This window comes from Epinephelus moara, chromosome 16 (assembly GCF_006386435.1).
Source record: "Epinephelus moara isolate mb chromosome 16, YSFRI_EMoa_1.0, whole genome shotgun sequence".
Taxonomy (NCBI): domain Eukaryota; kingdom Metazoa; phylum Chordata; class Actinopteri; order Perciformes; family Serranidae; genus Epinephelus; species Epinephelus moara.
The window spans coordinates 20,777,402-20,794,398 of NC_065521.1; the positions used below are offsets into that span (position 1 = coordinate 20,777,402).

Sequence of the window (16,997 nt, forward strand, 5' to 3'; positions counted from 1 at the left end):
TGGCGACCGCCGAAATGCTAACTTGAGGGTTCTAAATGGGAGTCCAGAAACCAATGGGTGTTTGTCATCATGGCTGTATCCGTCATTTTATACAGTCTATGCTGGCAACTTCAAAGTGATGATGAGATTTCGGGAAGTTACTGCCACCAGCCAAGAACCAGTCCCTTATGTGAATTTGCATTTCCTACTATAGCAAAGGCATGACCCACCCTTATCCCAATATTCTTACCCTAACCCTAACCAATCTCACTACCCTTTCCTTAGTCTGAGTGGGCGGAAGTTCACTGCATAGATCAGCCTCTCATTGGGCGGAATGAGCCACCTGCTGAAGTCCCGCCCTACCACCTCAGAGTGTGTAGCAGTTCTCAACCGTTTTCAACACGTCCTTTACTAACTTTTGCGGTGTTTGATCTTGCGGGGATGTAGCCATTTTTCTGCCATGGTTTGTGTCCTGTAGCTGATATTTTTGTGGGCGTGTCACACCAAAACCTGTTTCCCCCCGGCAATATTTTTGCAAGCGCACCATTGCTGTGGCACTGCCAAGAACGACTGTGATTGGTTGAAAGAAATACAAGCAGCCGAGGCGTTTTTTTCTCCAATCTTAAAGTGAGAGTCAGCCCAGCCAGACCTTTCTTTTCTTGAGAAAGGTCTGGTGAGCGAGACTACCCTTTCCTAAACCTAACAAACCCAACTAACCAAGGCAATGAGTAATGGCCGATTAGAAGGAGAGTAGGGTGAGTCATGTCTTCGCTATCCTAGGAGATGCAAACTCACGTCCCTTACATAGCCTTGGTAGAACCAGACCAACTGTCTTCTTTTGCTTCCAGTCTTTATGCTAAGCTAAGCTAAGCAGCTGCTGGTTCCAGCTTTATGTTTAACGTATATGAGAGTTACACCAGTCTCATCTAACTGCAAGCAAGTAAAATTGAAAGCATATTTCTCAAACTGTCAAGCTATTCCTTTAAATGAATAAATGTATATATAAAAAATATATGAAACAGAGAGAAACATTTGTATATTGCATATAAAGTAGATACAGGCAAACAATTAATGATTATAGTGGTCAGGATAGCAGTTAGGTAACATGGTGAGCAGGTTACTAATTGAGCAGCTGTTTTCTTTGATAAATTTGTCATTTTTGAGTTGAGTACTTGTCTGATTTTTCAAAAATGTTTTCATCTTGTTGTGTGTTTGGTTTGTGTTGTGAGTGTATCATCTGTTGTTCTGCTTCCTTTTCAAACAAGTATGGTTAGAAAATGACCCAGGCACACTGTACTGCAGGAGGAGACTTTTTTTGTATGCGTTGGTACTTTTTCCCTGCTGTGAAAACATGTCACCACAGGAATCCCTTTTTGTAGGTGACATGAATTCAAGCTGACCAGAGCTGTCGTTGTTTGCGAAGAAGCAAGCTACAAGCTGTTTACAGCTACCTTTCAAGCCTACAGGGGGTCATTGTTTGATATTCCAAGGAGAGATTTTTGGTTGACTATCACTTTAAAACACTACGTGAATATTTAACATTATGAGGCCAAACACTCTGTGGGTAATTCCGGGGATAATCAAGTGTCAAACGTTATTCAGCTCCAGGAAAAACACTCTTTGATGGTCCCAGAATGTGGAGAAACAAAATCAAACTCAACCATCTCGTTCGCTGCGGTTCCTACCTATCACTGTGCAACGCTTTTCACATCCCACTTACTGTTCCTCTCTGGTTAAATAACAACCCTCATTATCTGGTGTGCCCCATCTATTATGGTACAAATATAACAAGATCCCAGCCATGATTTCAGCTGAATAACATTTCCTGCCTTTCTGTTTTCACCTCGCTCTAACAATCAAGTTTTCTCTTTGGTCTCTAACTGATGGAGATGGATAAATGAATGACAAGAGAGCATGGCAACAATACAGGGGTCTTTGAGGAATTACTGTCTATAGCTTATGCAATCTTTATGCATTTCAGTTAATTGAAGGTACTGTTTTTAAGTTTTAACATATTTATTGCTTTTTATTGCCAATGGTGAATAGATTGTAACAGAACTTAAAAACTGAGATCTTCCCTGACTCTCTCAGTTGTCTTCAACAGCCTATGGTATTCTATTTCAAGGCTTTGGGACAAATTTTTACCGGAAAATCCAAAGGATATGACGTTATGTGTGCTCCAGAGTCCTTTGCTTCTCTTCAGCTCTCCTAGAGTGCAACAGCAGCTAACATTAGCTTAGAAATAGGGTTAGCTAATGTCAACAAACAACCAGCAACCACTACAACACAGAGTCCACAAAAGGAAAGCTAGTTAGAATCATGGAGCCAATAGTCCCAGTAAAATATGGGATTATTACAGATAGCAATGTCATTCTAAATGTGACTGTAATTCATTTTCCCGCGTTATGTCAACATGATGCTGATCACATGTAGTCTCGTGTTTTGAGTCACTGTTTTGGACAATGCCCAGGTACTTGCTCACGCCTACTGAGTGCCAGTGTTAGGAGCATTAGGGGTGTAATGATTCATCAGTCTGGATCGATATATTGATTCAATGATCAACGATCCAATATCATCAATGCAAAGTGAAAACATAGATCCATATCGTCATATTTAGGTTATACCGTTATTTTGAAATTCTGTGTAACTGTCAAACAGCAGCAGGCAGATGGCAAACAAGTGAAAGACGACGAGGATAACGTTTTTTAATAGAGTAGATGAAAAGTCCGTTTTAGCCACTACGCTAATTCACACAATGTAAAGGTGCTTAAGCTAATAATGGATGATAAGCAGAAAACACCTGCCATGTCTGTGAAGCTTGACATTTATTACTGAGCTGAATTTTACGGCATTGTTAATCCATGTTTAATGGCTGTTGGGAGAAGTTTGCCTTCAGGGCTTTAAGACAGATAGTCCTGAAATTTTAGGAAAAAGATGATGGTTTGAGTTCGAATGAAAACATTTCTTTCTAAAAGGACTTTTTGACAGAAAGCCCCAAAGTTAAACTTAAAGTAAGCTTTACGGCACATAACCAGTTACAATCACTTACATTACCTATGTGCTGTTTTTATTATTTTATGGCCAAAAGCAAAAAAGAAAGGGGTGGCAGCTTTTTCTGCAGCTCATTGTGTTAAATGAGCAGATGACATCATCTCATATCAATCGCAGGCCCCTGAATTGCATCAAGTCAAAATTGTATTGATTTCGGCAAATATCGTATTGTTATCAAGAGAATCGATATAATATCGTATGCTGATGAAACTGGTGATTTACACCCCTAGCAGCATGCTGACTGCAGTTCAAAGAAATATGTCACCCATAACAATGATTTTCTAAATCTTTAAATATTGTCTTTTGTAGCAAAGACTGCTCTGCGGGCAACTTCAATTCACCTGCAACAACAAACAACGAGATCACAAAGACAGACCCACTTATCAACACCCCCTCAGAAAATGATGTTCTTCACATTAATGAATGAAACCACTCCACGGTAACACTACTCCATACAACTTCAGCCCTAAAGAGAAAGGACGGGCTTTTAGTCGGCTCTTATCATAATTATTTGGGGGGAGAGAACAAAAGAGACATCGGCTCATTGGAGGGAGTCCATTGTTCACGGTTTGGGATTTTAAATCTGCCAAGTGAATAATGAAGTAGGAGCCTCAGAGCTGCACAGCGCTCACCTCCTCGGTAAAAACAAACCCACTGGTTGCATGAGGTCGATATTTGCATTGGTGCTATTAGAGCAGATCGTGTTAATACTGTGTTAATACTGTGTGAGACTTCTTCTCAGTCATGATATTAAAACACGTTAATTAAAGTTAATCAGCAACCCAGCAATGATATTTGACCTTTGTTATAAGTTTATGCACAACTGAGAAGCTACAGCCATTAAAAATAGATCAAACGTTGCTCACTAATAGGTGATCTGGACGCGTGTGTGTGTGTGTGTGTGTTTGAATTAGTGTGTACACAAGCTATTTAAGCAGCAGAACTGACATTTGAGGGAATCAAGGGGAGAATCACACACCTCTATGTCCTCACTGGATCAAAAAACAGCATTAACCTGAGCTGTAATCTTTAAACAGGCTGAGCCAAATTGTTCAGGTGCAAGCTATGTAACACTGCTGTAACAGCTGAGTGTAAAAACTGGGTCACCTGTGACGTCGATTCTGATACAATGGTACTGGTACAATGTCTCTGTGTCTAACTGAGGTGCACTTGATTACCACTAGGGGCCTCTGTGATTCAAACATGTGTTCTCATCCAATTTGAATAAATTGAGGTGCAAATTGAATAGCAAAACCAACCTCATTACCTGTTATCACAAAGCTGCTGCCAGTGTTGAGGAAATAAATCACAAAAGACTTGAAAAAACACATCCACTGAAAATGAATTTTTATGGTTTCCAAAATTCAATTCTAGTCTTTTTTTTCTTTTCTAAAAAAGTAAAAGCCATAATTCATTTGAAAAAAAAAGATACCACTGCTACAATTACTTTAATGTAATCAGGTGAAGCAACCTGACGAGACGTGGTCACACTGAGTGTGTGTATGTATGTGTGTTGGTGTTTAATGCCTAGTGAAAGAGGAGGCCTTGTAGTCAAGGACAAAGCTTCTTTCTGAGTACGGTGTAGCGTGAAATGACACTAAACAGAGCAGGCAGACTGTGCTTTGATGATACATAGCTGTCTGCAGCTTTCATTTGAGCTCTGGATTGACTGGGAGTCCCTTAGTGATAGTAATTAGCCAAAGCGGAAATAGCTAATTAAAAACACCAGAGAGGGCCGGCTATACTTTGAAAATTTAATGAACACAACTTTGATGACAAAGTCCAAATAAGAGTTGAGTAAACTCATAAACACCTTTTACAGGATTCCTACAGCTAATGGGAAGTTAGATTTAGGACTTTTCGAGACTTTTTAATGCCACCCGAGGTCAAATTTAGGGCCAATTTTATGATAACCAGAGCACGTGTCCGACACCAGTTACTTTTAACATTTATCTAAACAGGGAAGGCATTGAGAGTACGCTGTCTCTTACAGGGATGCCTTGATAACACTACATATAAAACAACAGAAGCACACAATACTTACTGTATACATCCCCTGTTATGAAACAACAGAAGGACCCAGTAAGTACATTATGTATCAACAAATAATACAGGAAACAGGACAAGGACATCAGCAGGGGAACAACATAAATTTACAGGAAACACATTCACACTGCTCTAAGACAGTCAAAAGAGATTAAAATTGATTAAAAGGTATTAGCTTGTTTGAGTTTTACAAGCTTATGCAAATTGCTCCACTTGTGTGGTGCATTGTATTTAAAAGCCAATTTCCCGGTCTCAGTATTAACATGATGATTTTCTAGAACCAAACAGTCGTAGGATGCAGTGCAAATTTGATCTTTAGGTTAATAGACATGTAAGAGTAGTTAGTTTTCAGGTAGTTTGCCAAGACATGCTTTGTAAATAAATAGTATGCAGTGTTGTTTTCTTCTCACAGCCAACGATTGCCATCCAATTTTCTCAAACAATAAACAAAGATGTGTTCTTAAGCCATCCCCAGTTATAAACCTTAGGGTGGAGTGATAGACTGCATCAAGAGGTTGAGGAGTAGTGGCAGAAGAGTGCATGTAAGTGACATCAACATAGTAAATAACTGATAGAAAGGTTGACTGAACTATTTGCTTGCTCTAGTCCTGAGTCATACTTTCCTTGTTTCTATAGAAAAATGCCAGTTTTGCTTCTAGGGTAAGGGACAAACATAAAACATGACATGACTCATGGTGGAGATGATGGTAAAGCAGAACTGGGAAATCCCTGAAATTTGTTGGAGCGTTTTCTTGGTGATTTTGTATGTCTCACTCTGCATTTCAGCCAATTCAGCATGTTGAATTGGTGTAGGAAATGGCGGAGCCCATCGGTGAATGAAATCACTGTGATTGGGAGTTTAGCTCAGTGCACGAGAAGAGAAACAGAAGTGAGGAAAGTAAACAAATGGCTAAAAGGGCGGGAGGTCGAAAACAAATTTGTTACATTGGGTAAGATTTTTTTTTTTTTTTTTTTAGCTACTGAGCTTTATTGCAGAAATGTCTCCTAATGTTTTGTGTTACTGTATTGTACTGTTCATCTTCTGGTTTTCCTTTTTGAATGACAAATACAGAGTACTGCCACCTGCTGCTATAACGAGTTACTCCTTCTCACGCAGGCACAGAATATACGCAGTGGTTGGCTGTTGGCTGCAGTTGTTACGGTTTGTCCAGGTGCAACTTTTTGGCTGAGACACAGGCAACATGAGGCGATACAACAGTCAGCTTTTGTTGCTGATAGTTCTTTGATGTCGGGTGGGTGTGTCTGGACCTACAGAGAAGGGTCTAATTGCGTTTGCCAAACTGTGGTCTATTTTCTCATTGTTCCTTCAGTTTAGGCTTTTGAGATTGCCAAGACAGTTTCAGTTCATCGTCATCTGTGTACTTTGGGGTCGGGGGTTGAAATGACTCAAAGCAGCAGCTCTTGGGCTGGATCAAGTGCCTACAGGCATCATAACAAAACCTGCAATTGAGAGAGCTTGGCAATTACCCACGATTACAATTATAGTGCTCGCAGGCTAATGTCTGGCACACAGTGGGAGTGAGCTCAGGCCTTAACATTGAAACGGTGTGGGCATCACACCAAACAAAGGCACAGGGAGAGACAGGATGACACAGCGAGGGAGAAAATGAAGAATAACAGACTGAAAAGCAGTGTTCCTCTCTGCGTTCTCCATTTTGTATTCATAGGCAACTGAAAATCTGCATATAATTTACCTGCAAATGGTTTGAACTGATGGTAGGAGTGGCAACACAGCTTTCTGTGAACCATTCCCAAAGTAAACAGGTATTATCTCAAGAGGCGTAAAGGAGGGGATGATGCATTTCATTCACGCTACTTCATCGCTCTAGCCTTTTGCTTTTTCATCCAAAGCATAACCACAGGAAAATAAAAAAATAAAAGGTAAAAAAACCACAAAGCTACTCTGCTTCACAATAATTGTTGGTAGCACTTCAATAAAAACCCCCAGGGCGCTTAAGTTCTCCAAACATCTCTCATTCTTCGAGGAAAACACTTTGCCAGAGCATCTGGTGGGATGTTCACAATATGCCAGCCTTGTGGAAACTGGGGGAAATCAAACAGAGTCGACATCTCACCTCCAATCAATTGGCAGCATACGGAAATTACTGTAGTTAATGAGGTATTCTCAGGAACATTTGGTCTGTGTTTTCTTTTTTTAGTCACTGTAAAAATCAACTATTTCCAACTCCAACAACTAATGAGTCTTTTTTCTTTGCTGTATCACAAACCCTTCAAACAGGAAAAGTCACCACACAAAGAATACTAAGAGCTTTAGGAACATTAGAGATGAGCATAACCAGGTATCTGTTTATCAAGGTTTGATCAAGTGCGAACATGACAACACCTTGAGCGTCAGTCCTCTTTTTTTTCAAAACATACTGAATTTTATGTCTAAAGTAGCTAAACATGCCTTGTTATAGTAACGAAACGTCCATCCAAATTTGTGCGAGGCAATCAAAGGAAAATGTACTTTCTCTAGTAAATGAGATAAACTAAAGGCTTCAGTATGCTTCACATTAAGAACTTGTCGGATTGTGAAACAGTATCTGAAACCCCCTTTCAGAGAGACTCAGAGAAGCAGCAATTCTTGTGACTTTCCAAAACAGACAATACAGCGTTCGCAACCACTTTGATCAGCAATTAGCCATGTGCGGTACGTGTACCAAATAATACAGAGATTAAGCCAAAGCATATGAGTGAAGTGAAGAAGTGAGAATTTCTGCCCCTCACTTACAGAGCTCCCCTACTGACTGTAAGGCTGCTCCGCTCAAATCGCTCAGCAGTCACTCAAAAAACAAACAAAACAAAACAAAAAAACGGTGTTGTATTTAAATATTTTTACATTACACCTATATGGTTTCTCAGTTTCATTTTAAAATTACTTTGTCAATTCCCTTGTCAAGCTTGCTGCAGCCCCTTTTTGGCAGAAAATAGTATGTGCGCAATACACAGATGCATTCTGGATCAGGCATGCTTCAAATTCCTGGCGTTAGCAGTACCGGCACAGAAATAATTTTGCGTTGGTTCGGGCAGGTGACCCAAAAAAAGAAAAGATGATTCGCGGGTGGTAGTTTTATTTCCAGGTTCCTAAAAATTGAAAAAGAACATACGGGTCAGAACACGACGGTGGATGGTAAATTTAATCTAACGTTTTAATACTCTGACTGCTGACTTTGTGTGTCAGCTTTGTCTTCTGTGCCAGCTGGAATATGACAGCCGCTTCAATCAGGTGCGTTACTAACAGGCACATTAACTGTGGAAATGTGCTGCTAAATATTATGAAAATAAGCCAAAAATATTCATTTAAATTATATTTCCCTGAATTTTTTTTGTTCTGCAATATACTATTTCAGTTTCACACATATAAAATGTCCCAAAATGATCACTTAAACACACTGCATGACTGAATTACTTTAACAGTGCATGGTTATTAGAGTTTTTGCAGTTTTGGGTCACGCTGTGGATCTTCTTGGATCTTTCGTCAGCTGGTTGGGTTGCAGAACTCATTTTCATCAGTGGAGGTCAGGCTTTCTACAGGTATCAGACACTTACATTTTATTTTAAGACCTTCAATATCATTTTAAACCAAATTTAAGACCGATTTTTATATGAATCATATTTTTCTATTAAAGCATTGCAGGTAAGTATACAGGTATACATGCAGTCCTGTGCAGAGGTACGTTTTATATAGGAATATGGTTATTTGAGTGAGTTAGGGTAATCCACATTTTGCCAACAGGTAACTACAAGTAAAAAGTAAAAGACAGTATTAGGTTCAGTGGTAGGTTTAACGATTTATAACACCAGAAATGTGACATTTCACATTAAAAGATGGATAAATTGACATAAAATGTTTGTGGCAATTAAGAACTCACAAATTCAAATTTAGGACTATTTAATGACTTTTAAGGCCTAATTTATAAAAGTGAATTAAGGACATTTTACATTTTTAAAGGACCTGCAGACAATCTGGGGGGTGTAGTATTTTGTGTCACACTCCACTTCAGGAGCTGGTCCGGAAAATCAGACCCACTTTTTAAATAATCCACTCTGCACTCCATCCAAAATCTTTCTGCTCACGCTGCTTACTCACTTGTGCTCCACTCATATTGGCGCCTTTGAGGAAACACTTAAAGTGTATGCTGTAATCTCCCTTTGTACGATTCATTGCGTCTCAGCTTTTGGTATGACAGCAGGCTTTTCGCCCTGCCCTTGAGTGTGGCCATTTGAAACAGGTACAAACATTTCTCCCTTTAGACGTGGGCGGATATGGACGACCTCTTGCAGCTGTGTTTCGGGCACAGATGGGACATGCTCCATCTCAGAAACATGCTGAAAACTGTCTCAAACGTCTTTGTATATCTGGACCACAGTCCAACAGCCCTAAATGTATTTATCATATTGCTTATCTACTGTGCAGTAAAAACATGAATTGCAAGCTAGTATATTTGCAAAGTCACGTTCACCCTAAATGTCTTTAATTGCTGAATGTTTGCTCTGCATAGGACATTTGGTTTTGCCTCATTACCATTCATATTTTCTCTTCAGTGTCCCTCATGGCTGGCATGCCTGTAAAAGCTCATCAACATATTACTCTAAACAAAACAGAGTTCCACTCTGCATGCTGTCACTTATCACCAGCACTGTCCGGTAACACGGCCAACAAGTATCCGCAACACAGAACATGAATGCCTTTGGTGACAGAAGCTGGAAAAGCAACACAAACAAGAAAATAAGATGACAGATGTGTTTCCTGTTTCTGCTTGGAAACAACTGTAAATATTGCTGGGGATAAAGCCAAAATTCACTGGCTGCATCCCACCACATGCAACCAAAGAGCAAAGAGCTAGCTAATGCTGTTGCTGGCTTTTCATAGCTGTCTTAAAAAATAGTATCTCTGGAGTGTGAGTGAGCCACAGTGTCAGTGTATGAAGATGGAGTGTGACAACTGTGGACTAACAAAAGAGCTGGGAACCAGCTAGTGCTGTACAGGCCAGGTCATGTGGAAAATAACAACAAAAAATATAAATAATTCAGAAATCTTGCTGCTTTCACCACTGAATGCAAATATATATTATTTTTCCAACGGTTCACTCTCTGGACTTGAACATCAACCTCTGCTCTATTGCTTCTATAAAATAAACTTTAAGAGTGAAAACAATTACAAAATAGCTTCAGTTTGATTATCTGAACCAGCTCCAGCAGAACTACACTTGAATATGACAACAGCCAATTTCCTGTTGTCCTCCCACATACCCCATCTTAATTGCAGACCAGATCCACCCTGCTTAAAGTTTCAGGACCTCGTAAGCCAACCAAAGTCTCCTTTTATAAAGCTTTCATTAGCCGCTGATTGCTGTCAGTGCCTGCTGGGCTCTGTAGGCTTTGGCCTTCATTAACAAGGCCTGAGTCATACAGTTGACTGTATGAGCCTGTGTGCAGTCTGTTTAGACAGCCAAGCATCCCGCTGAAGAAGAGATAAGTATTTATTTGATGTGTTGCTCTATTCTACTCTGCCCCAGTCTGTTTTGTTTTTGTTCAATTCTTCCAAAAAAGCGTAGGCTGCAAGTGTCAAGTGAAATGTCGCTGCAACAAAATCCCCTGACAGCATGTCGTGTGTTTGTCTGATACCAAATGGTGGTTTTGTGCTCTGCCTCATTCCATGGGCGATTATTCTTTGAAAAGAATGATTCACTGCCACGCTGATGACATCTTTGCTTGATGCCCTGCAATCCACTGTGCACTGCCTAGCAGAACTTGTTCATTACTTTACCCTATGCTGTGGTAAGTCTCCATGAAGGCATATGTAAGTGTATTCCCATTTCACATTCACTCATGCATAAAACAGAGACAGAGCACCAAGTTGGTCATTAACAGAGAGGAATCTGTACTCTACATGGGTACTTTATCAGCTCTGAAAGAATAATTCCAAGCACATTCTTTTGCTAATGAAATTTCTGCTGTAACCTGTCGTCACAAGGTTCATGTATATGTAATTACATTTAACCAGTATTTAAACATCTAAACAAACCTTTCATGGCAGCTAAGACAATAACTTTTCAATTTTAATTAACACTTACTCAACATATTTTTCTATCTGTGCCAAAGAATAAAACAACCATATATACCTTGCTCTAAACAACACTTACAGGTAAAAAAAATGGCACAAAGTCAGCTCTCTAGTCTTTGACTGTGAGTACATCTCAAGTAGTTTGACTTTATAAGAAAATTGCACGTCAAGACACGACATTTACCTTTTAAATCTGTTAAGTGTTTTTATACATACTTGAGACAAAGTCCTTTCAGTTCATGGCTCTAATTATCAAATATTAAAAGTGTATGGCAATGCGAGACAGGCCTATTACTGTCTTAAATATTTGTCACTGTTCATTAATTCTAACAATGTAAAACACCCGACTTGAATGTTTTTGCTTTGAAGTCAGATCCATGGGGCGTTTACAGCATTAAAGTCCAAGTCCCACACATCCTCATACATTAATGACATAACAGGTCGTTCACCAATGACTCCAAAATGACCATTAACAGTCACAATCTTAAACACGTGAGTAACAGGGTTACGTTAAGGCAACAAACCTACTTGGTTGAGTTTAGAAAAGATACAAGTTTGGTTTAAAATAAGCATGTTTCTTATGTTACTTAAGTTACATACATATGTTACACTAAGTAGATCCTACTAGCTTATGTACCCAAGTTAAAATTACTCAACAATGCCTTTTGGTTTCACACAGCACCTGAACTGCAGTCTTGTGGGTCAAAGTCCTGTGTTTGATTGACAATCTACCCTTCATCAAAAACCTCCCCCGTGGACTTTGTCACTCTTTCATTGTCACTTTACTTCCTTGTTTGCTCCTGTCATAATTACTACAGCAACTAGAGCTTGCCGCCTGACAATAAATTTGTATATGGGTTGTAGTAAGAGGGGAGGTTCCTATTGATTTATTTCCCTGACATTCTTAAACATAAGTTTAAACTCAGACTAGTTGACTAGTCTTAATGTAAGAAAACACTCTATAGGGTTGAACATTGTCCAAAAAAATATTACGTATATTAAAAGAGACATCTATAATAGTTATTCACATTTTGCAATAACCAAATCGTATTTTAGTTTCCACTAAAATGTGTGGCACTTTGCACTGTTTATTATAAACACTGCACGTCCTACAGAGTATGACCACAATTTAATAAATAAAGGTTACACAATATGTATATATAACTCAAGTTCATAATAAGAGCTTTTAAGTCAGAAATATAAACAAAAAGTGTAATAAAACATTGAGCTGAAAGGTTTAGAAGAAGCCATTACAGACATGTTAACATCTTTTTAAATCACATCTCCCCTCATCTTTAAATCCAGAATCCAGCATAAATACAGTGATACAGTGGAGCCTCTACAGTACATCGTGCTGTATGCACATCAGAGTACGTGGGCGGCACAGAGAGGGAATAGAGCGGCATGATTTGCCTGCAGCGTGGAGCGGCCTTTTTGAAAAGTGAAGGCATCCGTGTGCTCTCTCACCTCAAGTTACCACTCCATCTCTCCAGCGGAAAACATGCTAATGGACCATAATGCAGCTAATGGGTAGCAATAACCGCACTGTTACAGACACTCACACCGACATTATGGTAACAAGTAAAAAGCACTGGTTTCAATTGTGCAAAATGCAGCAGGTTTTCTCTGAGTGGCAAAGAGAAAAATTATAAGCAGCTGGGAACAAAATGATTACAGAATGTTTTAAGCAGGAAGTGAGGATTGCTGCGGCTTCACTCAGATTTGCATACTTGCAGATTTCACAGTTTTGCCTAAAAGGGCAAACCCACCCACACTAACCATTGTTGTGTTCATCAAATAAGGGGTCTCTAAATTTATACATTGTTCAGATGCAAAGTAGGTGAATATCAATTGTCTGTTTCTCATTGTGAAGTGTAGCAAACTACTACTGCATGTGTTAAACTGTTGAATATGTTTTTGATTGTGTGCTCTGAATTGTCTCATGCATGTTTGTTAGAAAGCTCTTTTGCATGTTAACTTTATGAGAAATGCTGTTTTATTGTTTTTAAGGTGCCATTTTGACATCTAGTTGAGGACAACACATGAAACAGACTTTTCTTTTTTGTGTTTATCTACGAGAACTGTCCCTTACAAATAGAATAACAAAACACTGACTACTCTGGATAACTTGAGAGCAAATCTTCCAGATGTTGGTTAAAAGGTTAAAAAAACAACTGTTTTTTTTCTTTTCTTCTGGTAACAGCAGGTAAAACATTTACAGGAATATTACGAAGAAAGGGCTCATGAGAAAATAGGCGCATTGTCCAGAGAGAGAGAGGTATGAAAGACAAAGTATGAAATGCAACAAAGGTCACTCTGGAGCTCAAATCAAACCACAGCACATGCCAGGCTGGTCTCATGCTCTGCTGATACATATACCTACCTGCACCAAAATGTGTATATAACTCACGTAATGGTGAGCCAGTCATTTAAGTACAACCTTCATAATTGGGAAGGCTGCAATCATGTGACCAATGTGCTGACGGGAGTAAATAAGTAAGTAGTAGTATTAGGGCTGCCCTCAACTAATAATTTTCCTAGTCGATAGTTGTCATTTAGGGCCATTAGTCGACCAATAGTCGTCCGCATGTTTACGATATTAATTTAATCATTGAATTATATATTAGGGGCGGGGCAACACAATGGTTTGAGTTGAAGGTGTGAGAAAGAATAGTACCAGTAACATTGTTAACACTGTGCTACATTACAGAGAAATACAAAACCGTACTAATGAACCTTCATTAATATAGGCCTATATTTTATCTACAAGTGCACGTCACACACTGAGCGAGCCGCCTGTTAATGACGCTGTCGGCTAATGGGCATGTAGCTACTGACATGTTTCAGATGATACATCATGTTTGTAGTCGGCCAATGAAGATGAGTTTACATATCACCTTGGGTTCATCCTTCACCTTCTCAAAATGATCCCACACTTTGGATTTCCTGCCAGACATGTTATTAACTAGCCTGTGGAATAACGTTTAGGTTAATTCACATTCACGTATTCATTCCGACTAATGACCTTTCTGGTCGACTATTAGGGGGGCAGCCCTAAGTAGTATAAACACTGAAAGGTGTAAGGAGGCAGGTTACAGTGGTGGATGTGTCAAACATCACAGGACTTTCCCCCAGGAGACCAGTGTTAGATGCCATGTGAAATCAAGTGACCCGAGTTATTTTAAAGGAACGTCGTCACCATGTTTCTTTTCCTAAACCTAATCAAAGTAGCTTTACTTGCCTAAATGTAACTTATGTGACTTTCCATTAACCATTTTTACCATTACAAACCCCTGAACTGACCTGTCAGTATGACCCACTAATACTATTGACCTTCTATCTTTGGCAGCATCACTGTCCATATCCTCTGATGATAATGATGTTAGTGTTTTCAATAACACACACAGCTTCTTGTTAACTGGCGAGGTCCTTACCTTGCAGAGCCTCCTTGGCTCGGTCCAGCTCCTGCTCTTTCTGGGCCAGCTGCACACGGAGCTCGGTCGCGGAGAGCACGTCAGCCGAGCAGCCTCCCTGGGTTTCCTCCAGGTCCTTACTTAACATGTCCTTCATCTGCCGCAGCAGGTGCACCTCCTCCTGGAGCTGGGCCACCTCCTCACGCAGCAGGACTACAACACACAAAGCGCAAAGGGTTTAACAAGCTGTAACCAAAACATGGCTAAATTCATTCTTTGTAAAAATGTGTGTGGTTGTGATTTGCCAGAACAGTTTTTAAGCCAAAGTAACAATGTAATTCTAGTCACTAGAGAAGGGTCATATGCATACTGAAATCTAAAATCACAGAGCTGTGTTAGCTTTGAATAGCTACATGACTGAAGAGATGGTTGTGTCTGAAATGCAAAATCAATTTAACATCACCATAGGAGGTTATGTCTTCATTTGTGATTGAGGTAACAGCAGTGCCAAATTACTGTTGGTAATAAGCATCACAGGGGTAGGTTGGGTCCAGTAGATGAGTTGAGACAAGACATTGATATTATAATTAATTTCTTTGCTGCTGCCTGATGAACCTACCCTGTGTATGCAGAAATTATGAGAAAGGGAGAGACGTCCATTTAATATTCAGTGACTGGTGCTTTAAAGATTTCCTCCCTGGCGTTGTCACAAAGACACAAACAAAATGAAAACAGCAGCACAGAGAAATAGATTTTTTTTTCACAATTTGACTCACTGGAAATGTTTCAAAGTGCTTTTAAAGAATCAGCAACAGAGAGAGGGTTTCACTCGATTTTAAAACAAGCCACAACAGACAAATGTCACACTTTCAGTTCCCACATCAAAAACCTTGAAAAATAAATATTTAATCTAAAAATATGTCTTTTTTTTGCACACTGAATGTACTCGTCTAGGTGGAGCATATGGAGAGTAATTCATATAAGGATGAGTTGAGTCATTCTGCTCAATTTCATGCATCCTCAGGGCACAGGGTTGAAGGGGAGGGAAACTTCTCAGCCCCATCTCGCATGGCTCCACTATCAAGTGCCTCGCATAAATCACACTTCATACTCTCACATCCCAGCTCCAATATTACTGTCTGAAAAAATAAAATCAATCAGAGATGAATGGGAGAACTGAGAATAGGGGACTGAATATGCCAAAATACTCAGAGAGGAACAAACCCAAGACAGACTACAGATTACACTTGAGCTTTTTAGTAAAGAGTAGAGTGATTATTTTGCAGTGTGAATGTATACAGAGCAACTTACAGAGCAAGAAGTGGATTTCCAGCTAGTTTGTCAATTCAGCAAAACAGCAAATGCTTTGCATTCTGCAGTCAGTGGAGATAATCCTCTCATACTGTAAGTTATGCCCATTTAATACTGCATGGTGTCTTTCACCATTATTACTGTACTCCATCAGTGAGATTATGAAATCTGTACATGATCATTCAGAAAATGTTAAGCAACTTTACATTTCTATCAAACAAAGCCTGGCTATCACAGTCCAGTATTTTCCACTTAGAATTAACAATAATTAAGTCTCTTTTTGTGAGGTTTTGCTATGTCATATCTCAGAGGAGACAGTACTCCATAGCCCCTTTATATAGTGTGTTCAAGGCGGGAATGTTGCGCTGTTATTCCGCCTTGATGTTCTGTATAAAAGGCACAAACAAGGAATGGGGGTTATTGTTGTCCCGCCGTTAAGCTGGCAGTGGAGGTAGTAACAGACCTAAATCAACATCTGTGTAAAATGACACTAGACGCTGCTGTACTACACGTCACGCCTCCTTTGTTTCCAGAATGCTGCATGCTATCTAAAATCACACACTGGGGCAGCATGATACCGTCATCGTTTGGTTCAGAGTAACAAAGCAAAGCCAGCATAATGGCCGGTCTTCTTTATGGCAGAACTGCTGAATCTGTGTTTAAAAAGGGTTGAGGAATATTTTTGTATAGTGTTTCTATGTGCATATGACCCTGGAAGTTTTGAATCTTGCAAAAAGTGCAGACTGGGGTCTGAACAGGGGCCATCTTTTTCCTAAAGTTGAACCTCTAATGTCCCCAAATTGGACAGGTCACACTGTGAGCAACCTGTGCACAGTAACTGAACTGTTGTAGGGAAAAATAGAAATTTTTGTCAAACGCATTGCATTTCCCACTGTCAGGATTTCTGATTAATGCCAATTTTAAGTAGAAGTTAGTCTGACAACAAGTTGCTGGTAAGTCCCTGAACCACAAATGTATTATTATGAAAGTAAGGCAATAAGGCCCAGACACACCAAACCGACATCAAAGAACAAGTGGTGACGAAGGCCGACTGATGGGTCAACACACTGCATAGACTACAACCACAGCCAACTTGCAGATACGTT

The 16,997-nt window shown here is 39.6% G+C and overlaps 2 protein-coding genes across 7 annotated transcripts in view; both read right to left on the reverse strand.

Moving 5' to 3' along the window:
- The window catches only part of LOC126403604 (chymotrypsin-like elastase family member 2A), a 130,580-nt gene that overhangs the window by 60,278 nt on the left and 53,305 nt on the right, over positions 1 to 16,997 (reverse strand). The gene's annotated exons all lie outside the window — the stretch shown is intronic.
- Positions 1 to 16,997, reverse strand: part of LOC126403600 (kazrin-like) — a 154,899-nt gene that overhangs the window by 11,415 nt on the left and 126,487 nt on the right. For all 6 annotated transcript variants that reach the window (XM_050066366.1, XM_050066365.1, XM_050066364.1 and 3 more), the window contains one exon: positions 14,602 to 14,793. In XM_050066366.1, coding sequence (XP_049922323.1) covers positions 14,602 to 14,793 — 192 coding nt within the window. The remainder of the gene's footprint in view (positions 1 to 14,601; positions 14,794 to 16,997) is intronic.